At 37.0% G+C, this 25,251-nt stretch overlaps 1 protein-coding gene and 1 long non-coding RNA gene across 2 annotated transcripts in view; one reads left to right on the forward strand and one right to left on the reverse strand.

The window, feature by feature from the left end:
* plxna3 (plexin A3) overlaps positions 1–7,019 on the forward strand; it is a 203,634-nt gene extending 196,615 nt beyond the window's left edge. Inside the window, exons 29-32 of the mRNA XM_016440111.1 lie at positions 951–1,120; positions 1,362–1,574; positions 2,476–2,626; positions 3,888–7,019. Of these exons, the coding sequence (XP_016295597.1) occupies positions 951–1,120; positions 1,362–1,574; positions 2,476–2,626; positions 3,888–3,983 (630 nt within the window). The 3' untranslated portion in view covers positions 3,984–7,019. The remainder of the gene's footprint in view (positions 1–950; positions 1,121–1,361; positions 1,575–2,475; positions 2,627–3,887) is intronic.
* A 34-nt stretch (positions 7,020–7,053) lies between these two features.
* LOC107653420 (uncharacterized) overlaps positions 7,054–25,251 on the reverse strand; it is a 26,144-nt gene continuing 7,946 nt past the window's right edge. Inside the window, exons 2-4 of the long non-coding RNA XR_001630221.1 lie at positions 19,396–19,405; positions 13,832–13,838; positions 7,054–7,113 (exon numbers count right to left, since the gene is read on the reverse strand). This is a non-coding gene — a long non-coding RNA (uncharacterized LOC107653420). The remainder of the gene's footprint in view (positions 7,114–13,831; positions 13,839–19,395; positions 19,406–25,251) is intronic.

Here is a 25,251-nt window from a genome sequence, read left to right on the forward strand (position 1 = left end):
TTCATAAAATGCATTGCTGTTCTGTTGTAATTGCAACTGATTCCTAAATGCATCTACTTTCGGAAGGCCAAATAAAGTGCTTTTGCTTTCGCCTAGAAACACACAGCGTCTCACTGACATGGCTGCTTCAACACTAACTGCGGTTACTGAAACCACGCCTTCTTTCTTTGCGTGCACATTTGGGCGGCATTATGCAAATATTTCCACATTGTGACGTAGATATGTGGGGTCGTGTTAGAAGGAGCCGTTTTAGGGGGGCGTGGCAGAGTCTTAACTTTGATAAAGAATATCTCTTTGGTTTTGAGACTTTAGTCTTTGCAACTTCAGGGATCTTATCTATGCACAATCAGCTTGTAACACTCCAAAGAGAAAGGAAAACCTGAAATCGCATCATATGACCCCTTTAAATAAATACTTGGTGAGCCTTCTTTCGAAAATATTTTAAAAAATCATACCAACCTCAAGCTTTTGAATGGTAGTGTACCATTTTTGAAAATGGACATTAATGTAGCCAAATTTCATCCGAATTGAAGATTATTAGTAAATAACTGAAATTTGGTCTGTTCGCACACAAAGAAAAGGCATGGTCATTATGAAATTGTCGTTGTATGACAAAAATGTGTAATTTTGTATTGTACTGAAAAAAAAAAAAGCACATAGCTTTAGAACAAGAATAATGTGAGTAAATAACGTTAAAAATAAAATAAAAAGATTAGCAGTTAACTATTTGTACATTACAAAGCGGACCGCTAATAAAAAGTTGGAACAATCCATTTAATCATTCATTTAACTAAAAGAATCATTTGACATCCATAACATTAAAGATTTAAAACACATAAATTGAAACCTCACAATTAGCATTTTTTTTTTCAATAAAATGTGAATAGTGCCTCAAAACACCTGATGTGACCCCAAAGCATGTTGTAAACTCTCATGTGTCATGTTTTTAGGGCACACTGCAGAAGTTTGTGGACGATCTTTTTGAGACTGTGTTCAGTACGGCCCATCGCGGCAGCGCTCTCCCGCTGGCCATCAAATACATGTTTGATTTCCTGGATGAGCAAGCAGACAAGAGACAGATCACCGACCCGGACGTACGGCACACCTGGAAGAGCAACTGGTGAGATACCAAGCACTTCCTGTCTTTGACCTCATTTTCTGCAGCATCTGTTTGGATTGTTTTGAAGCCCTGCTGGGTTGCCAGTTCAGTTCCATTTGTTTCGGGAACGCAGCACGCTCTCAGAGCAATTGGAAAAATAATGTACTTTAGTGCGATTCAAGACAGACCACAATCACTAAAAAGCTTTTTGGACATAATCAGATTTTATTGTACTGTGTCTCTCTCTTTCTTTCTAAACCAGCCTTCCTCTGCGGTTTTGGGTCAACGTGATCAAAAACCCTCAGTTTGTCTTTGACATCCACAAGAACAGTATTACAGACGCCTGTCTGTCAGTGGTGGCTCAGACCTTCATGGACTCCTGCTCGACGTCTGAGCATCGCCTGGGCAAAGACTCTCCGTCAAACAAGCTCCTCTATGCTAAAGACATCCCGAACTACAAGAGCTGGGTGGAGAGGTACGGACACATGCCTCAAAATACCACGGACTTGATCTGATTGGTATAGCCTAGTAATTAAACACCTTGAAAGATTGTACTTTATGTTCAAAACTTGCAAGGATACTGATTTTTTGTTCAACCAAAAATGACAATTCTGTCATTATTTACTCACCTTCAAGTTGTTCCAAACCTGTGTGAGTTTCTTTCTTCTGTTGAACACACAAAAAAATATATTTTGAAGAGTATTGGTAACCAAACAGTTGCTGGTAGCCATTGACTTCCATAGTATGGAAAAAAAATACTATGGAGGTCAGTGGCTACCATCAGCTGTTTTGTGAACCATCCCAGGGCTATTATAGTTAACTAAAACTAAAACAATAACAAACATTTTGCTACTTGAAATAAACCTTTAACTGATATAAAATATATTTAAAAATTTTAATATATACAACTTTTTTTTATTTCAGCTAGATGCCGCGGCAACATTTCTTATTTTCATCAAGTTGAGCTTGAATAAAATAACTACAATTTTAATAAAAAATATTTTTTAAAAAATGAAGACACACAAAATGACAGAAACACACAACATTACTAAACTTTTTTAACTAAAATAAAAACAGAAAATAAAAATGTAAAATATTAATAAAAACTATAATAGTGTCTCGATACTAAAATATATCATGTAAGCAATAATAATAATGTACTTGCTTTAGTAGGTGCCAGTTATTAGTCATTTGCACTACAGTCTTTTACTAGGAAGCATAAACTGAAATTCATCAATTTAGTTTTCATTTTCTCCAGTAGATTAACTCCAAACTCTTCATTTACAATATGAAGTAGATGATTTTTAACGTATGTGTGTGTGTGTGTGTGTGTGTGCGTGCGTGCGTGCGTGCGTGCGTGTGTGTGTGTTTTCAAGATATTACCGAGACATCAGCAAGATGCCAAGTATCAGCGATCAAGACATGGATGCCTATCTAGTAGAGCAGTCCCGTCTCCATGGCAACGAGTTCAACACACTGAGCGCGCTCAGTGAACTGTACTTCTACATCAACAAGTACAAGGAAGAGGTGAGACCTGGGACTCTATTTTACATCCCGTTCTAAACGTTACACGTTTACGCATACTGTTATCAGCATACTAGCATGCCAAGAGTCAAGTGTTTGGAGGGGTTTAAAGTATAAAGTGGTTGGTTTTTCAGTTTGTGAGATAAGCGTCATCTCTAATAAACTAGTATTCAGTCTGATATCAAACCAACAACACCCAATTTCAGATTAAAAAAATAAATAAGTATACTTATCAAATATGTATATATAAATATTTAATATTTATAATGTTATACAATAATAAGAATAATTCTATATTTAATATAAATATTCAAACGTGGTTATAGCATCACCAAACAAGTATTCAGTCAGATATATAAGCAACAACACCCAATTTAATATTTTTAAGTATACTTATTAAATATTTATATATATATATTTAATATTTAAAATTCATACAGTAATGAAAATATTGATATTTAATATAAATATTAAAATGTGATTATATATGTATTACATTTCAGCAAAAATGTGAATGTAATATACAGAGCTGGGTAGTAACTGATTACATGTAATCTGGATTATGTAATCAGATTCCAAAAATTAAGTACTTGTAATTAGATTAAATTACATTTTATAATGTAATATAATGTTTAATGCACTTCATGTTGTTAATAACAACAAATGGAATATATTTTCTTACTCTTTGTATTTTTATATCAATATGGTACAAGATTATCCCATTTAAATCAATGTGAAAAACGAGATATGTCAAAAGTCATCTAAATTTTAATCTAGAAGTAATCTAAAAGTAATCTAAAAGATTTTTTTGTATGTATATAATGTGTGTATAAAGTATATAACATGTATGTATGAAGTAGAAATTGAGTAGTTTTGTAAAAAAAAAACATTTGAATTCATACTGTATATGCAGTAGGCACAACTTAAACAGTACTAGTTTCAGGGATTCAGGGAAGCATTTAAATCAAAACGTTTGTAAGATCATGAGAAACATAAGCCCTGGTAGTGGTCGTGCAAACTGCCATAACGGTAGTTTAAAGATGCACATGAGATCTGAATTGAAATGCAAATGTTGTTTCAGTATTAGCGGTTTGATCTTGATGAATGTGCGGTGCCGTATCTGATGAGGTCATTTATCATTGTCATTATGAGCTCCAGTGAGCGTCCGCTCGCGCTCAGAATGATGTCGAATATTGAATTATTACATGGGTTCGGCCTTCAGTTAATGGCCTCTTCCTCTCTTCCCCTCTCTTCCTCCTCTCAGATTTTGACAGCCCTGGACAGAGACGGTTACTGTCGCAAACACAAGCTACGACACAAACTGGAACAAGCCATTAACCTGATGTCTGGCAGCAGCTGAGGGCGGTGACGGATTGGACGGGACGGGAGGGGAAGCGTTCAGGGGGTTAGGGGGGAGGGTTGAGACTGAATTGATGGAGTCCGGCGGACCGACCCGTGTCAGAACATCCACGGCTTGTGCTAGCAGAAGGTGAGGCTAAAACACTGGACAATCAACTCTAAAGGAACCACAGCACAGCATACGAAGCCCAATGTTTTTCTGGACCAGAACCTGTACGCCCAAACGCCCGCACTCCCTAATGCCCAGACCGAACGCCGTTCATATCGGCCTGCCTAACAAACTATTCAACACGGACTACTGTGGATCAGATACATTCCAATGAGGAAAGGTGCACGTGCTATTGCCTTGGAAGCCAAATTGCCAAGATAGTGCCATGGAAGAAAATATCTGACTTTCTGGGAGAGAAAAGCAGCAACATGTTTTAGTAATGCATTCGGCGAGTAATCTGAAAACAGCTCTTCATATCGACCTCCGAGAGACGCCTCAAAAACAATCACAATCGTGCGACGAGCTCCATTAACAGAAATGAAGATATTTATATCGGAATGAATCAATAATGGAGACCAAATGCATTATGGGTAGTGTTGAGGCTGGGCTGAATGGGAGGAACCTTCTCCTCCTCGTCTCGAAATTGCCATAGACCTATAAAAGCGCCTTTCTCTCGTTTTCGTTCTTTTTTTGTGATTACGGGGCCAAATGGACCTCTACTTGTCAAGAGGTATGGATCAGCATCTTTTGAAGCTTGCCTTTTCGTTGCGTCCGGATATGACTCCCCGAACCCTTGCCGAAATGTACCCCAGGATGGGCAATCGTCCCTTGGGGCATTTCTGCTCCCTTTGCTTTTTTTGTATACCGCTGTGTTACTGTGAGGTTTGGAGTGTTTACTCGGATTCTGTGGTTCTTCTCTAAGACTGCGTTGGCGAGGGCCGAGTTTTGTCCCTTGATGACAGGCATCTTTAATGTAGTAGATCCATCTAGAGCAATAACTCTCAGATTTACCTGCAAGCCATGAGTTTAAGTTCCCTGTGTGTTCAGATTCACCGTCCTGACTCTAAATTTTCAACGTTAGCAGTTGGCGAGTCGCGCTCTTTTTCATTTCCCTGTTGTTGTTCCGTCCAAATGGCAGCCAAAACGTGTTCACAATGCCAAGCACAACGAAGGGACGACTGTTCAACTCTGATTGTTTTCTCGCCGTTTCAGCAGGCCAATGCAATTTTTGACACAGAAGTCCGCAGCTAGACAAATCTCGTCCGTTATTCAGTCGTCCCCCGTACAACCTTATCAAGGTTCTTGCTTGATCGATTATAACGATTGTGTCGATTCTGTCTGTATACACAAACAACAAGGCCTTAAGTCATTTCCTCTTCTCTTTATCGGACTTTTCTCATCTCCGTGACGGTGGCGGTGGCGTCGCCCTCTGCTGCCACGGAGGTGAACTGCAAACCGTTATATTCCAGGTACTCGAATTGTGATACGTCCGTGAATTTCAAAGTACTCTCAGCTGTTTTCTGTTCCTTGCTGTATGTGGTTCTGAGTTCTGCTCTGTCTAGTTGCGTATCGATTGTGTTTTTGTGTTGCGTAAAATCACAGAGAATGTACAGCATGAATAACTGAGCATATCTTGCAAAAATCTTTGCCTCATTATACATGTTCCAGTTTTAGACACAAAACACCTTCAGACGATCACAGCCAGGACAACAGGGAGAACTATTTGCTTTCAACATCGTCTTTAAAATGTAAAAAACCTACTTCACCAAGGTCAGTTCGAGCAAACAAACACCCATCGTAATGTGGGATCATTAAAACAGTAGGGAAATCCATCAGGGCCTTATTAGTTGAGTTTGAATGAAGATATTCAATGACCATCAAAGTGAATCACTTACCTTTGAATATATCTTACGTCGATAGATTTTGCCCTTTCTTACCCTGTGGTATTGGATTTGCTAATAACTACTAATCGTTATTGCCTTAATTTGGCTACAAAAGAACAACTTTTGGTTTAGTAGCCCTAGACCTCATCCCGCAGGGTCATGGTTTGAATACTTGTGCATTTCAACAGCATAATGTATCTGGATATTTTAAGCTCTCATTGAATGTAATTAAACCGGCCTTCAAATTCGCCACATGGATTTGGATGGGATAACAAGATTCCCCGTTCATCATCAAAAGCCAAATTTTTGTTGTTGGAATTGTGAAGGCAGGATGTTTTGAACTAAATGTGGGGCTCATTAACATATGAAAAAGTTGCAGGATGATAATTAAGCAGAATCTTTTTGAACATTGGTTTGTTTTTCTGTTGGGGGAATGGGGTCAGCTCATGAATCTGGATCCGTTATGGCATTTCAACCTCTTGCAACACGATACATCAGGAATTACTGCCTGTTTGCCAAAGCTGCGTCGTCAGCAATGCAGGTGCGAACCCAATATCCGACGTCTGGAGCAAACCACTTTGAGAAATGAAACGCAATCATAAATCTACGTTAAAAAAGCTGAAAACTAAACATCAGTGGTTGGAATTTTTTGATTTAGCACCTCTTGGTTGAAACCACGCCGTCAGGTTTACATCTGATTTTCTATACTGTGAGTAAAGCCAAACGTACTGTGGGGGAAGTGGACTTAGCTTGGTCGCGTACATACTGCCTGTAAGATAACTCTGACTATCGTTAAGTGCAACTGCCCACCGGGGTGTTTTTAGGTAGACTGGTGAAGACAGAGCTAACACTAACGACGCCTCAGCCGATAGCCATATATCAGAAATCGCCCGTTTCGTTTCGTACAGCAGAACTCAGAGCCAAATGAGGCGCTTTGCGGTTTGTTTTCGTCGTGTGGTGAAACGGCATACTCTTAAAAGCACCTGTAACTTGTGAGGAACGGAGCGGAGTGAGTGGAAAAATAACTGTGGTGTTTTTTCAGTAGATACAGTAGAAGAAAATGTCTGTTTTAGATCCATAACTACATTTCAGTCAATGTTCTAGTTATAAAAGAAGAAGAAAAAGAAAAAACATGTTGTCTCAGATGAATTAATTCTAATTTATTTGTCGGTTTGTCTCTTTATCCCAAATGTTTTAATCAATTTTATTGTAACAGACTTGTTTACAGGTTCAGAAATATATGGAGTTTATTAACGTGTCTGGAGAGCTTTGTGGCTGACTGGTTGATTGAATGACTGGTTAATGGGCAACTGCTATGCCTAGTCCTTAATTCTATATAAATATATAAATATATTTTGTATAATTATTGGACTGAAATGTTTTGGGGGTTTTTTTATTTTGTTTAAATTATTGCTTTAATTCCGTTTTAATGCGTTAAGTAGTTTGAGGGAGTCGTGAGAAAGAGTCTAAAACTCTGGCTGCAATGAAGTGTTTTGTATATATTTGCACCTTTTTTTTTTACTCTGTGCGAGGTTTTTGAAAGATTGGATTCTAACTTAATGTTCAAAGGACAAGCATGGTGTTTTTTTTTTTTTTGCTAATTAAAAGATATGTGGATGATGCTGTATATTTCTTGAATGTTTTTTTTTTCCAATTGTTTTTTGTATATATAATCATCTGCAAGGACTATTTTGTCTCAAGAGCTTGATGTTTTCATTCAAATAAAGACAAGTGTCTCGGTGAAACCTACGCACTTCTGGACTCGGATAAACGATAGTTTGAGCTTTTTGAATATGTACACTGCAAGAACACAGGAACAGATATGACTAATTATTTTGTTATGAATATGTTTCATTTTCTTACAAACCATTTTGCAATTGGAAAGGCAGTTATGTTAGATTGCACCCAATTGAGTTTGCCATCACCTGCAGACATGTATATCCGAACAGAGGAATATAGATGGAAAATGGCACATATCAGTACGATGTGTGCTAATCAGACACAGCATGACACTTTCCCAGTTATTTTTCTGTCCACAATGAAAGCAAAATTGCTGCATGATGCAGCAAAATCACAGCCAATCAGAACATATTCATGTATTTATATTTGTGAAAACCATGATACACTATCATTTAAAAGTTTGTGGTAGGATTTTATTAATACTTGTATTATGCAAGGACACATTAAAGGGTTAGTTCACGCAAAAATGAAAATTCTGTCATTAATTACTCACCCTCATGTCGTTTCAAACCCGTAAGACCTTCGTTCATCTTCGGAACACAAATTAAGATATTTTTGATGGAATCTGAGAGCTGTCTGACCCTGCATAGATAGCAACGCAACTGAAATGTTCCCAAGTCCAGAAACGTAGCAAGGAGATCGGTAAAATAATCCATGTGACATCAGTGTTTCATCCGCAATTATACGAAGCTACGAGAATAATTTTGTGCGCAAAAGAAAAGAAAAAAACGACTTTATTCAACAATTCATCTCCTCGGCATCACCCTGGTGCCATTTTGGAGAATATCCGCTGGACGTAAAGGAAACAGATCCGGCGTGACGCAGCTGACACAGAACAGCATACGTTCTTTACGTCCAACGGATATTCTCCAAAATGGCACCAGGGTGATTTAACAGGAGACGAATTGTTGAATAAAGTCGGGGGGTTTTTTCTTTTGTGCACAAAAAGTATTCTCGTAGCTTCGTATAATTGCGGTTGAACCCCTGATGTCACATGGAGTATTTTACCGATCTCCTTGCTACGTCTCTGGACTTGGGAACATTTCAGTTGTGTTGCTGTCTATGCAGGGTCAGACAGCTCTCAGATTCCATCAAAAATATCTTAATTTGTGTTCCGAAGATGAACGAAGGTCTTACGGGTTTGAAACGACATGAGGGTGAGTAATTAATGACAGAATTTTCATTTTTGGGTGAACTAACCCTTTAAATTGTTCTAAAATGAGAGTAAAACAATTGTTACAAAAGAATTGCATTTTATACAATAAATGCTGTTCTTTTGAACTTTCTATTCATCAGAGAATCGTTCAAAAAAAAACATGGTTTTCACAAAAATATTTTTGGAAATATTTGTGATTTTTCATCACAGTATCACAGGTTCCAAAAAAACATTAAGCAGCACAACAGTTTCCAGCACTGATAATAAATCAGCATATTATAATGATTACTGAAGGACTGTGTGACACTGAAAGTGACTGCTGAAAATTCAGCTTTGCATCACAGGAATAAATTATATTTTCATTCAAATAGAAAACAGTTATTTAAAATTTTTAATATTTCACAATAATTCTGTTTTGTTGTGTTTGCCAAATAAATTAAGCCTTGTGTGCATAAGAGACTTCTTTCAAAAGGAAAAAAAAATCATCTTAATTACAATTTTGAAAAAGCAAGGTTTTTTGTTAAAAATAATATCAATTAGCAAAAGATTGTAAATCTTGAACCACCGTCACTACCTCATTTTAAAAGGTCCTGCGGTGTGGTAATAGGCTATATTCCAGGCAGTCTATAAATGAATGTGATTAATAATACTATGACATTTAAACATTTTATTAGTATTTAACATTTGTCCATATGTTTAATTTTCAGGTAGGTAAAATGGGATTTTAGACTTCACTGTGAGCGGAACTACCCAGAACATTATGACAGAAATACAAAACAATAATTTGCACAAAGTTAAACTCAAATCTCCAACACTTATTGAAAAAAATGAAAGACTGCTGGTCACTTTGTAATGGCAAATCACCGTACCTTCACCACGGATGAACATAGCTTGTCCTAGGCGTGTAACCTTTCACGATGCATGCTAACGAACCTGCCTTAAAGTTGTCTTGTTTGCGTCTCCATTAATTAGGACTGATTAGATCAAAGTCGTTTAACCACCAGGTAGGATCTGAAGCAGATCAGACAGAGACTTCAGTCTTGAGGTAATTACAAAATGACAGGTAACACTCTATACATATTCATACACTAATTTACATGTTCTTAGCTTAGCCAGCTCTTATTTTGGGTGGAAGGAGAGATTTTTGAGAGTCGGGTCAAGCTAACATCTACAGTCTTCAACCCTGGAGAGATAAAACACAGACTTTTATCAGTTGACTATGATGGATCTCGTTGAGCTGAACTGCACTCTCGATGTCTTTGCCCGCTCTCCTTTAGAGAGAACGCAAGGCTGCTGCTGTTTAAAGTAACGTCAAATTACTGTATAGCGCTCTGAATGGCGGTCCTTATGGCATAATGACTGCTCTCGGTAAAGTTATTTCATGAGTAATTTCAGTAAAACTCCAGCTTGGATGAATTAGCCGGAACATGTCGTTTGTTCTTGGAAGCAGGAATTACATGCAATTATTCCACCAATGCGATGACCAGCGACGTCCCCTGTTTGTGAAAGACGTCAATCTGTCTGTTCAATCTGCTGTGAACATGTTCCATGATTTGTTTGCAAATCTGTGGCATCTCCCCCTTTTTTTTAGCCGGCTGATATTTTGGAAAGACACAGCAGCAATAGTGGAATATTTATGCCGCCGAGAAGGTGCAACGTCTGAAGGGGATAAACAGAGAGAGCTGCTCCCGCGAACAAAAAAGAAGGATTACAGAAATAGAGAGAGGATGAAAAAAAGCGCACAGGCAAAAGGCAGGCCGCCTCTGGGGTGCAGAGCGTCTAAATAAATAATGCATACTGATGGGGGGGCTCATTAACCCAGCTCTCACAATTCTGAGGGGACATGAAATGTGTTCCTGCGTCGCATGACTACACAACTGCAGCATGACACACTTTGTCTCATAAACACATACCTACAGCATGCAAATCAGGCAGTGAAGACATGAAGGCACCAAAGCACTGACGTTCTTCATTATGGAGTCATTTCAGTAGTTAGTAGTGTTTACCAAGGTAAGCCTGATTACATTATACCTCATGGTTAGGGATTTGAAAAAAACCTCTAACTCAAAGTCTTAAACTTAAGAATAGAATTGAAATAACCGAACAACCTCATTTTCGGGGAACAGGCCATTAAAAAACGTGTGTAATTTCATTATGTTTCGGTTTTATAAAGAAATAAGGAACACAAAACAGTTCAAATTTCATTGAATAATACAGAAGACACATGATGTCACTGGTGGATAAAAAAAAACTGAGATATTAAAGAAACCTTATGATTTTTTTTTTCTTATGAGCATGATTCCTAAAATAATGAAGTTAAAATGTTTGGGGTCAGTATGATTAATATATATTTTTTTTTTTATGTTTTTGAAGTCTCTCCAGTTCACCATGTTCACCAATGCTGCATTTTTTTTGATTAAAAACAATGTTGTGAAATATTATTACAAATTATGTTTTCTATTTGAATAAATTTGAAAAGGTAATTTATCCCTTTGATGCAAAGATTAATTTTCAGCAGGTATTACTCCAGTCTTAAGTGTCACATGACTGAAAATAATAACATTATTTATTATCAGTGTTGAAAACCGACTCCTAAACCTTTTTTAAGGATTCTTTCTTTGAAATATAAATATTTTGTAGCATAATAAATATCTTTACTGTCACTTTTGATCAATTTACTACAGCCTTGCTGAATAAAACTATTCATTTCTTTATAACAAATCTTAACTGGCCCTAACTTTTGAATAGTATAACTGAATTTGTCATCAAACATCCAGTTTAGCTCTCATTCAGGTGAATATTCTGACAAAACTAGAGCCCAGGCCTCTTTGCAGTACCTTCTGTGTCTAAATGTTCAAGAGCACATCATCAGAGCCCACAGAAGTAGGTATAATGTTGATTAATTATTTATAAAACACTCCCAACGATGTGATCGAAGCAGCTGAAGTGACCAAGAGGAGAAATCATGACCCCATTTATAATCTTGAAAGCACAAGAGGTTCATCTCTATAAAAATGTCCGCTTTCGTACGCTGTGCGTTCAGGACGGGTGGGTGGACTTTTTCCAAGGGCACATTTCAAATGGATCCTCTGCACTTTGTGTCCCCTCCATTTATTCAGAGTGAGATTTCAAACCGTACAGACCTGTCAGGATAGTAGGGGTCAGGGACTCTTCACCATAGCACTCCATCATCGGACGTCCAATTTAATCCCAATCCGGAGGCGTCAGACACTGCTTTGGAACCACTTTGGAAAATTAAAATCTGCCTGCCCCTCTTCCAGTAACATCTCTTGGCCAACCTTTTGCTGCTCAGCCATTTCAAATATTTTGCATTTCATTGATTTAGCTTGAGTTTCTCTTGCCTGTCTCCATGTCTCTCTCTCTCCCGTCTCATCCTGATTCTTACTCCATTGATTTTGTGATTAATGATGGCCCACCCTTATAATGGGGGTAACGTTACACAAGTTTTAAAGTAGATTTTCAATTAAATGGTTACATTTACAAAATAATATTCAACTGGGTAGATTTAAGGTTTAATTTCATATGGTCAAAATGCAACTAAAGACCTCTCGTTGGGAGAAATAGGTGTATATTTAAGGTGTGCAAGCTATGCCGACCATAAACTTTATTTTTTGTGGGGAATATATACTGTATATTTAGTGCTGGGTAGATTACTTACAAATTGTAGTCTGTTACTGATTACAGATTACATGATAAAAATTGTAGTTAGTAATGTAATCTAGGTTACTCATTTTATGTATTGTATTCTGACTACTTTTTAGATTACTTTTTTATCAAACTTGTTTTAAATTTAACGTTAAACATATGGATATAAAAAGAAAATATATTCACATTTTTTGATATCAACATCATAAAATGCATGACATTACATGCCCGAAGTCTTCCACGTTTGAAATATTTTTGTCCAGACTTCAAGAATCAACAGTTACTGTAGGTCATATGATAACGACAGTTTCACAGCAATATTTCATTATAATTATTTGTTTCATACATGGTCTAATTGCTTAACTGGTGCTTTTACCTCCAAATTCAGAAGCATTCATGAATATAGTCACAGCTAAATGGTATGACACAGTAGGATTTTTAGAAAGTAAAATTTAAAAGAGAAATAAGGGAATTAGGGAGAATCAATAAATTATAAATAATTTACTGCCATTGGGTGAATAATATGTAATAATGTAATCCATAAAAAGTAACTGTAATCTGATTATGAGCATTTAAAATGTAATGTACTCTAATTACAAGTATACTTAATTTTTGGAATCTGATTACATAATCCAGATTACATGTATCAGCACAATGGCACCATTTAAAAGTGTTGTTGGTTTTCCCGTAGGCGTTCATTTCCTGCCACGGTATCGATTTGCATAAGGTTAACCAATTCTCAACTTTGATGCATCAACAACGACACTCATGACACTGCAAACTCTTGTTCAAAATACATAATATCGGGTCACTGCAAATATCTGTCAATGTGAATGCCTATTTACTTTTATAAATAACATTGTTTATGAACAGCAAAAGGAGAACAGATGCCCCAAAATGGTGTCCAGCCAGCGAATCATGTCTGATGACAGATTTGCCTACTCATATTACAATTAGGACAGTTGCATCCAATTAGGTAATTAAAAAAGTCGCTTGTCACAGGCATTCTCGCTCAATCTTAATAAGAGCAGCGCATTCTGCCCGGCATCAAAGGCATTCCTGCCTAATTCATAAAATGAGCTTCATAAACAATTATTGTAAATTGCAGAAAGGGGAAATGAAAGAGTGACATTTTGTGTGAGTGCCATGAATGTCTCTGTGAAATATTTCCATTCAGGTCATGCAGGGAAGCATTCCACTGCTCACACAAACCCTACAGTCAATCAACCTTTTTTCAGATGCAAGGCTAACTGAATATAGGCTACAAATGCTGTGTCAAAGGCAGGGGTGTAGCAATCGTAAAAATAGACTTCAACATTGACTTACTGTGTATAACAGTTCTGTTTGTCCACCTAGTTTTTACATGCATGCTCTCTGCCAGACTATTTTATTATGCAACAATTGTATTTAGTAACCTGTGACCTTATTGCTGTTGCTAGCTATAAGCTAACTATGAACTTTCATCTGTTTTCTCTAGTTTTTCTACTGAAAGTTTCTTTTTGGAAAGATGTTTTGTGAGCTAAACAACTGCATGTTTTTAAAGGGGTCATATGATGCTTTTTTAAAGATCATTATTTGGTGTATTTGGTGTAACAGAATATGTTGACATGCTTTAATGTTCAAAAAACACATTCTTTGCGTGCACATTTGGGCGCATTATGCAAATATTTCCACATAGTGAGGTAGATATGTGGGGGCATGTTAGAACGAGCCGTTTTAGGGGGGCGTGGCAGAGTCTTAACTTTGATAAAGAATATCTCTTTGGTTTTGAGACTTTAGTCTTTGCAACTTCAGGGATCTTATCTATGCACAATCAGCTTCTAACACTCCAAAGAGAAAGGAAAACTTGAAATCACATCATATGACCCCTTTAAGCTACAGTACAAACCAGTGAACACGCTGTAATTTTTTCCCTCACATTTTGTTTTCGTTCCTGTCAAACACTAAATATGGCACTACCTTGACTAAGGTTGGTGTGGATGCTAATACTTTATCATTTTAGTTATCTTGGTTCTTGGTGTCAACTGGCCTTGAGAATTGGTGAACTTTGTTGAAGATTGTAAAGATGTAGCCTATGTATCAACCTACCTCAGTATATGTTTAAAATGGTCAAGAGTTTGGGATTGGGAGCTATACAAATATAGGCTAAAAATAGTTTCAAATAACAATCTAATATTAGGTGTAATTCTAAAAATGCTTTTCATTCAAAAGACAGAACTTAACGTGAATGACCTCGTTGGATCTAAAACCGTCAGATGACACATTTTTTATCCCCGTCACTGTAAGTTACCGAACCCACACACTGAAAACACGAAAGGCGCGTGTGCAGTGCATTTTAAAACACGATGCACGACTAGTTGTCCACTACGTTCCGTTAAAACAGCACACTTGTAAGTCCTGATAATTAATTAATGTATTTATTGCCTTTCTTTAAACACGTTATTATCGTGTCAGCAAAATCCAGTAGGCTATCAACCCAACTTGAATTGTTATGTATTGATATATTTGTACATAAATCAATTTCAGTAGCCTACATGTGTATATTGACTAAACTTGATGAGTATTTTAAACCTGTTTTGTAGTCGAATATGTGCCCCAGCCCAGCCTGTTTAATTCAGTAAAATAAACTGAGATACATAAGTGGGTTTGTTCTGTATGAACACTAGGCCTATTAAGTATTAATATTAAGCAAGTTAGGTATTAATTTTATTTGTGCAGTTCTTAAAAAGTTAAATTCAAAACTTTGCTTCTACCCTAGTAACCGTAGTTAGTGTACTTAATGTGTCCCTCAAACTTTTAAAATAGATTCTACACCCCTGGCTAAATTATTATTGCAACAGACAAGCAAATGTTTAGTCTTTAGAAAGCAAATGCATTATCACTTGGGTATTTGTTCTAAGCGACCCTGCATGCATATTATTTTCAGATATTAAGAACAAGAGCTTAGCTTTAAATACAGTAACAATAGTGATGGTGCCTTGACCTCTAAATCCTGGCATTAGTAAGCGAGCACGAGGGTTTCTTAAACACTGGATGCAGTTGAGAGAGCAGCACTGGGGTCCTGCAGGACTATGACGCTCTTATCGCCCTCCAAGTTCTGCTATGGTGGAGTCAATGAACCGTAGCCTGAAAGAAGCCATTGCCAAATCTCTCCCCCGCGTGCTCCTTAAGCTAAGTATCAACGCAACTACAGGTGCTGTTGAAGGACCCCGACCGTCCCCGCAGATCCACTGGCCCACAGCCACAAAATAAATGAAGGTTGCACCTTGAAATTAGTGTGAATGCCTCTACGATCCAGCTAACCCGGCTTGAATTTAAAGATAATTCATGCAGACTTTTGCAGAGTCTGAAGTTTCTCAGGCTGGTAAGATTATTGTATAGTGTCATGTGGAGTATGTAGAGTAAGAGCATAGCATAAGAATATGTTGTGTGGGTTAGTGATGCACACTGCAGCAATTAATTTTTTACTTAAACATCAAAGCTGACATTAAATTTACCAAAAAATATCATTAAATTTGGATAATTTAACTTAGTATGCTGTTCAGGTGTCATGTTCACAGAAGATAAACTAGTCAAAGTAAAGTCTTTCTGTGAATAGATCTGTCAAAGTAAAGATGTCAATATTTCAGCCAAACAAATTTTACATATTACGTCTCCAGCAGAATTGTTGGCATTGGTGAAGTGTGTCCACGTTGCTGACATATTTACCTGTTGTAGCTTTTCCAAATTTTGTGTGGAAAATAGAAGCTGACAGAGTGCAATCTGACAGAGCTGTCAGATGCAACTGATTTCGGCCCTCCAAAATGATTTCGGTTGAAAGAAAAATTCAATTCAGCCGAATATTTTTGGTTGGCAAAATTTCGGTGTATCACTAGTTGTCGTAGTACAAAATTATGTGCTAGATTGACTTTAGTGTGCATTGACTGACTAACTGAAACCCATATTGAACAAACTGAACTTTTGTCACTTGAAGCCTTTTCTTTGTTATTGTTCAATGAAATATGGCATCTACTCTGTCTAAAGTCTAAATCTATATGTGTGTCTTATTTAACTGGATAAACTGTGAGAGCTACTACGATTTAAAATCTTGGCAAAAGTGCAGAGGCTCTGAAAATCGTTTTTTCTTTGTATGTCCTTCGCTGCAGGGTCACGATGGAAGTTATTCAGGAAATGCGGGTAGAATTTCTGTAAAGATTCTTTATAAGACCGTTCTTATGTAAATCGTGACTTTGAGTTTAATGTGACAATTTACATAAGAATGTAACTGTTTTGCAAACAGTTTTTTGAATTAAGGTCCACTGTATGCTCTCTACAATGCCATTTTTGTCATTTTCAACCCTGGTAAACGTGGTCATCAGGATTTCATCCTACTGTTTCATGTTTTTCCCATTTCTGTAATGAGGTCCAGTGATGAATTATTTTGTCATTTTAATACTAAATGATAAATATCATGGAGTATATTTGTGCTCCAATAAGCTCAGTGCTGAAAGCATAAAATTGCTAAAGAGATAGCTCTCATTTATCAATTAATGTCTTCATGTAGGGCAGTAGGAAAAAATCATTATCTCTGCGCACTTAGTTAATGTACCTTCCAGTAAGTGTCCAGTCCCTCGCACGGCCTTCAGCGTAATAAGGAAAAGGGCAGAATATAACCGTAGGACGGTATAAAACATTAGCACACGCGGTCTTTAAATGACGCAGGAAAATAAAACCATTTATCAGAGAGTAAGGGTATAATTGGCCTATCCACCAAATGTCTTCCTGTTTGATGAATTGTGTTGTACTTGCTGTGTTTGGAGTTGGAGATGTGGTGATATTTCCTGCTGGCTGCTTTTGGTTGGCTGATCATTTTTAAGCCACTTTATAAATGGCTTAATTGGTGTTATTGCAATATCAGAAGCTTTGATAGTGGTACTTCTTTGGGCTGGTGTGGTGAAGTCATTAAAACCCTGCAAAGCTCATGAGCTTTAACAGTTGTGCGAGGCACTTAACATCAGGTTACTCCAGGGGGGTTGTCCCTGTAGTAAATGTACTGTAAGTTTAAAAGCGGCTGATTAATGAGTACTAATTATGGCTGGTTTCAGAAAGGAATACTCCATACTGTTTACTGTGCAGTATACACTGAATACAGCCTAAAGAGTGTGCATTATGAAAACCATTTCAAACAGTAGTATGCTATGTTGTTCTCTTGTCACCTCAGTAAATTAAAATGGTTATTTTATAGTTTGTGTAAAATTCTTATCAAAAATCAAAACAATTAGATCACAAAAAAAAATCACAATTTGATCATTTCAGTACATCTGTTATGGTGGAAATGAAAAGTCAAGTTAAGAGCACTGCATTGTGAGATACATTATTGAACACAGTGACTGGCTGAAAATCAGAACAGAATACTAGTAAACGCTAACAAAAATAAAAGTTTCTTTAGTGGTGTTGATGGTTCCATAAAGAACTGTCATTATTTATTGCATTTATTCCATTTGATTATAAAAAAATGCTATGCTGTGTAATATTTCTGTGACTCATACTATAATCCAGAAAAGAATTAGCTCTTCTTTCAATGTTTTTTTGGAATAAATTACACACTTCAAACATGGACTTTGAAACAGTTGCTAACAAGTTTCTAAATAAAGACTGCAATTACCACAAGGATTTGAGTTTTATGTGCTTAATGAATCAGACAGCCGTTATGTGGCAATATAGTTTCAAAATGTTCATTTGACACTGTAATTTGTAAATGAAACCTTGAAGAAACAGCCTACAAATTGATCTCGTAACTCAATAGTCTATTGAAATGTGGCCATTTAAATTCTCCATTGTTATGTTGCGGTTGACGTCCGGACAGTCGGCATCATTGTATGTGATGAATCCGAAAAATCCAAGCTGCTGTTTCATCCATTTTACGCTGTTTTTCATTGGCCAGCACCTCCTCTGGCCCGACCTGACTTTGTGTGTGCAAAATCCCCTTACGTTTCCAGCTGCAGCTCATCAGTGTTTACATAAGAGTCTCGGCCGCGTGAGACTCTGGATCAAGGTGTGTCTGCCAAGACCACTTCAGCGTGCCAGTCGTCGTCGCCAAAGGTCGCAGGTCTAATTAACCTAGTAGCTGCGTCCTGACATGTCTGAATCTGGATCGGACTGCCAACAATATGTTTGGTGTCACCTTAAAGATGAGCACCCGTCCGCCTGGAAGTTCAGAGTGTGCTAATCGCCCACACCCTTTGATGTCGCCCTCCTCTGAGTGTGCAAACTCTGGGTAATAATTGAAACCATCAAAGGCTCTCGCACGTAATCCCTGACTATGGCAAATCCCCTACTCTACGTCTCTCTCTCTCTCTCTCTCTCTCTCTCTCGCTCTCTCTCTCTCTCTTTCTCTCCTTAAACCACAGCAAGGAAAAAAATAGGGGCGTCTTAAATTAATGTGCTTAGCTTTTCCATCAAGACATGACAGATCTTTGCAAATTATCCCTTTGAATAGGTCACGGTTTCACAGTTCTTCCCAGCTACAGTTTCTCACTTGCTCCCCCTCTCTGCTTTTTTTTTCCCCATTCCTCTTTTCATATTTTCTGGGGTTTCATTTGTCACTTGAACATTGATTTGAGAGCGCAATCCATTTTTGTTCACTTAAAAGCATTAATACTCACTAGGATTTGTCGGGGAGAGAGGAAGACGGCACTGTCTACTGAACGTCTTTTGTGATTGGAAAATTTTGCATGATTAATAACCTATAGGGAAAGGGGAAATTATATAGTTTCTTCAGATGTGAACGTCAGTGCGCGAGTTGGTTCACCCTGAAAATGAAAATTGCACTGCATGACTTAAAACAGATATTAAGGAAAATGTTTATGCTGCTCTTTTCTGTACAATGAAAGTGAAAGAGGATACATTTGTCAAGCTTGAAAGGAGGGGGAAAAGCACCATTAAAGTAACATAAAAATTGTCCATATGACTAATGCACTATTATACAAATCTTTTGAACAATAAAACTGCTTTGTGTTATGGAACAGATCAACATTTGATTATTCTTACACGACCGATTAAAACTTTGTTGTCAGTAAGATTTTAAAGTTTAAAAGAAGTTTCTTGTTTTATGCTCACCAGGGCTGATTTGGTGAATGATTTGATTAAAAATACAGTAAAAACAGTGATATTGTGAAATATTGTTATAATTTAATACAACTGTTTTCTAATGTAATATATTTTAAAATCTAATTTCTCGGCTCCAGTCTTCAGCGTCACATGATCCTTCAGAAATCATTCTAATATGCTAAACTGCTGCTCAAGAAATGTTTATTATTATCATTGTTGAAAACAGTTGCGCTGCTTAATATTTTTGTGAAAACTATGATGCATTTTTTCAGGATCTTTGATAAATAGAAAATTCGAAAGTATTTATTTATTTTGGAAATATTCATCTTTTGAAACATTAGGCTATACATTTCTTTACTATCAGATTGTTTTGTGAATTACTTAAATTTCAGTCTTTTTCGTCATATGACTTTAGAAGATTTTAAATATAACGCACAATTTATATGATCTATGAATTTAAAGTGTTTTCCCCCCCCCATCTTATCTGATGTTTGTTCCACAGTTGAAAGAAAGACATGAGGGTGAGTAAATGATGACAGAATCTTAATTTCTCGGTTAACAATCCCTTTAAGCAAATCAAATTAGTAATATACTTTTAAAAAAATAGCAACATATTCATTGTTTATTACTGTATGACCCAAACCATTGTTCTCTTTGTTTGTATTTTCAGCATATGCTCAGCACTGACCTTTTGCACTGGGATTAAATTTGGGTCATATTGTGAATAAACCAAGACTCAGAACTAGACCAGCGGCTTTGTGCTGTTGTTCCATGTCACCCATGTGACTCATTTACCTCCGCAGCACTCCTCCATCATGTGTCACACTGGCGTGCTTTCTGAAATTGCATTTTCCTAATCCTTCATTTCGAAAGCCATTCCCCCAAAACCGCAAGCAATTAGGATAACATCGGGCAAATTTATCAGCATTTTCAGCTTGAATATCTTACTGCGAAATGTGAAATAATGACGCTGATTATTCATGAAAAGCTCATTTCAAACTGCATCTCTGTGTGTTTCGTCAGTGTTATCTATCACGTCTGCTTTGAAGGTACAGTAGGTCCTGATGGTCAGAATCAGAAATGCTTCGTCTTAGCATGTCAAATATGTTAGAATCAGAAATGTGATTTTAGCAAGTCCTATCATGTTCAATTATTCAAAAATCCATTTGCTGTGTTCATAAACTCGTTTCAAGGCATATTTCACCCAAAAATGAAAATTCTGTCATTATTTTTCATTTTTCTTTCATGGAAAATTATCCAGAACCTTCTCGCAGTCCGTATGCGCTATATTTCAAGTCTTCTGAAGCCATCTGATAGGTTTGTATGAGGAACATACTGAAATTTGTCAAATTTCTTGACTGAAAGACTGAAAATCCCTCAAAAAAAAAGCAGAATATGTGCAAAATTGTGTTTGCATACTGTATATTCAAATATTGCCTGAACAAGTTATTTATGTTTTAGAATTGGTACTCACGTGTGTCATCATAGCTAAATATTCATGAATAATATTTAAAGATTGTAATTTAATAAAAGCTTCAATTTCATTGTGTTCCCCATATGCAAATATATGTACAAATATCAAATTTCCATATACAAAATATGTCATAAGAAGTAAAAACATATATGAAACTTGTCAGAAATTGAAACAATTTAATTTATTAATATAAATATCTAACCGAAACAAATTTTTAGATACAAATGTGTATCCAAAGAGATTTTTGGAAACATATGTCATATACATGTATATCCATCCTAAAACCCATCAATACATGTTGATGTTATATATGAGTAAATATAAAAGATATACATGTATTTAAAAAAATACAAAAACATATATAAACACATTTGTGCATATATTAATATATTAATGTAGCAACCAACACCACATTAAAAAAGTATCAAATGGATATTATTAACATACGTGCATATAGAGGCTTTACCATGGGGATTTTATACAAATTATAAATGTTTGTATGTTATGTTACGTATAAATGGCAATGCCACTCTTGATATAGGCCGATATATGTCATATACAGTATTACATTTCCATATGGGCCTCAAAAAACTGGAATAAGCCATATGGACTACAATAATGATGCATGGATTAAAAGGTCTAAAGCTAAAATATCTGCTTAACATTAATGCTTTTTTGTATTTTCATCTAGTTTTGTGTTTCACAGAAGGAAGTAAGTCATAGAGGTTTGAAATGGCATGATGGTAAGTAAATGATGAGAGAATTCATTTTTTAGGGTCTGCTCCTTTAAATTGTTAGATGATCATGCTGGTTGATTAAAGCAGTCAGTATATTTGTTCATATTGCTAAACTGCCATTTACAAATGTCAATCACATGCTTGGCTCCATGAGTGCATCGATTGTGCGTTGCAAAAAGGAAACATACAGGCACACTGTTTGATGGACACAGGGCTTTGAATGGACCTGATCAATAAATGGGTAGAGAAAGATCCAGTTCCTTTTCCCTGTCTCGCCTCACAATGGGGAATCGCAGTATGTCTCCCTAAATATGAAAACAGTCCGCACACACAAAACAGCCTTTATCATCCTAACTCGACGACACAATGGCCCCGCTCTCCTCTCACCACGCTGGCGACTCAGTGTCAGCTCTCTTCACTTCTCCCCCAAAAGCTGTTTCCAGCACCTCCCCGACATTTCCATAATCACTTCATCCGTGCGATGTGATCGGACTCGCATACAAAAAGGAAGACATTAGCCCCGATTTGAACTGCTAAAGCTTTGCCAGAGCGAAGGGGCTGTTTTGGGCAGATAAGAGGTTTTGGCAGGACAGCGACGGTGGAAAGCGGTGAAAACTCAACTCTGCTGCACGCTAGCCCACTTATCATTACAGCTCCTGTAAGAAGGGCTGTTTTTCTTTTCTCAGACTTCATTTTATTACTCATTCCCGCATTTATTTTGTGAACGGGGCGGCACGGTTTCATTTCATTGTATTAATTCAAATCGTGTGGCTTGTGTCGAGGTGCAAGCGAAAATCAAAACAGGCTGTTTTCTGTCATCCTGACGAGATGTGCTTTTTACGGTTGCCTCTGTTGTTCTGAATGAGTCAAGCGGTGTAGTTTCTCTTTTTTAGTGTTAAATCTTTAGATCTCGAGTGTTAAACACCAAACACATGCTGCTCGCCTTGAGCACTGCAGTTTGAACTCTGTCAGAATATCAGACTAACACGCTGAGCTCTTATTGTTTTTTGCTTATGTTTTCAGGTCGTTAAATTTGATAAAGCTGTTGAGTCTTTAACTTCATGTGGGTTTTTTTATTCTCTACATGAAAAAATTTTCTCATATTGGCTTTGATTGCTTGGTCTAAACTTCCACTTTTGTTCCCTTTCCTATCAGGTTTCTTCACACTTTGAAATTTACATTTATTTTCACAATACATTGGATAAATGTACTTTTTTTAACAAAACACGTATGTTTATCCAAGGGAGACATCAGTAGCCTACCACATTTGCTTGAATACCAGTAGGCTATACAGGATTTGGATATTTGAACTAGGCCTGGGCGATAAAACGGTATCGATATTTATCGACGGTACACCTTCTTCGATAACGATATAAAAAATGTTCGATATATAATGATGCATGGATTAAAAGGTCTAAAGCTAAAATATCTGCTTAACATTAATGCTTTTTTGTATTTTCATCTAGTTTTGTGTTTCACAGAAGGAAGTAAGTCATAGAGGTTTGAAATGGCATGATGGTAAGTAAATGATGAGAGAATTCATTTTTTAGGGTCTGCTCCTTTAAATTGTTAGATGATCATGCTGGTTGATTAAAGCAGTCAGTATATTTGTTCATATTGCTAAACTGCCATTTACAAATGTCAATCGCATGCTTGGCTACATAAGTACATTGATTGTGCATTGCAAAAAGGAAACATACAGACACACTGTTTGATGGACACAGGGCTTTGAATGGACCTGATCAATAAATGGGTAGAGAAAGATCCAGTTCCTTTTCCCTGTCTCGCCTCACAATGGGGAATCGCAGTATGTCTCCCTAAATATGAAAACAGTCCGCACACACAAAACAGCCTTTATCATCCTAACTCGACGACACAATGGCCCCGCTCTCCTCTCACCACGCTGGCGACTCAGTGTCAGCTCTCTTCACTTCTCCCCCAAAAGCTGTTTCCAGCACCTCCCCGACATTTCCATAATCACTTCATCCGTGCGATGTGATCGGACTCGCATACAAAAAGGAAGACATTAGCCCCGATTTGAACTGCTAAAGCTTTGCCAGAGCGAAGGGGCTGTTTTGGGCAGATAAGAGGTTTTGGCAGGACAGCGACGGTGGAAAGCGGTGAAAACTCAACTCTGCTGCACGCTAGCCCACTTATCATTACAGCTCCTGTAAGAAGGGCTGTTTTTCTTTTCTCAGACTTCATTTTATTACTCATTCCCGCATTTATTTTGTGAACGGGGCGGCACGGTTTCATTTCATTGTATTAATTCAAATCGTGTGGCTTGTGTCGAGGTGCAAGCGAAAATCAAAACAGGCTGTTTTCTGTCATCCTGACGAGATGTGCTTTTTACGGTTGCCTCTGTTGTTCTGAATGAGTCAAGCGGTGTAGTTTCTCTTTTTTAGTGTTAAATCTTTAGATCTCGAGCGTTAAACACCGAACACATGCTGCTCGCCTTGAGCACTGCAGAACAGTAACACGCTGAGCTCTTGTTTTTTGCTAATATTTTCAGTTCGTTGAATTTGATAAAGCTGTTGAGTCTTTAACTTCATGTGGGTTTTTTTATTCTCTACATGAAAAAATTTTCTCATATTGGCTTTGATTGCTTGGTCTAAACTTCCACTTTTGTTCCCTTTCCTATCAGGTTTCTTCACACTTTGAAATTTACATTTATTTTCACAATACATTGGATAAATGTACTTTTTTTAACAAAACACGTATGTTTATCCAAGGGAGACATCAGTAGCCTACCACATTTGCTTGAATACCAGTAGGCTATACAGGATTTGGATATTTGAACTAGGCCTGGGCGATAAAACGGTATCGATATTTATCGACGGTACACCTTCTTCGATAACGATATAAAAAATGTTCGATATAGTGCACGATATAGGCACGTGCTATGAGTGATGCAGACAGCACACACAAACATGAACATGAGTGCCTGTGATGAGGAGATTGTGTATAAAAAAATGATTATTAGTCGAATTTAAAATAAACATTTGCATTTGAATGCAAAAATAGTACAATGAAATGTTAGGTGTGCGTCTGGGAGCGGCATCAGTGGAGCACGAGATGCGGTCATGATGACGTAAGCGTTGTAGTTTAATGTTTTGTTAGTCTAGCCCACGAGACGCGCAGTTGCTGCGTTATTCATTCAAAATATTAGAGAAATATAGTAGCTCAATGCGTAGAAGATCTTGATTAAGTTAAAACCGAAACCAAGCCATACACACAGAACGCATATTGAGCGCATTTTCTAGATGGACAAATATGACTGCTGCACTCGTGTCTCACACAAGAGATGTATAGAAAGCCATGCAATGTTAAAACAGTTTAAACTTAGAAAACACGTCACGAATTTGTGGAGGTTTATTCCTTTTCACTGCGTCTCATATGTTTTTAAAGGCAATCAGTGTGATGGGCGATTTGGCTCTTTATATTAAGCAATGCATAAATACGTGATGCTGTTTTGTTCATAATTGTTTATGCAATTTACGAAATTATATTTGATTTTTATGAGTTAATTTAGACG

This window comes from Sinocyclocheilus anshuiensis, unplaced genomic scaffold, assembly GCF_001515605.1.
Source record: "Sinocyclocheilus anshuiensis isolate Anshui unplaced genomic scaffold, SAMN03320099.WGS_v1.1 scaffold71, whole genome shotgun sequence".
Classification (NCBI taxonomy): Eukaryota; Metazoa; Chordata; class Actinopteri; order Cypriniformes; family Cyprinidae; genus Sinocyclocheilus; species Sinocyclocheilus anshuiensis.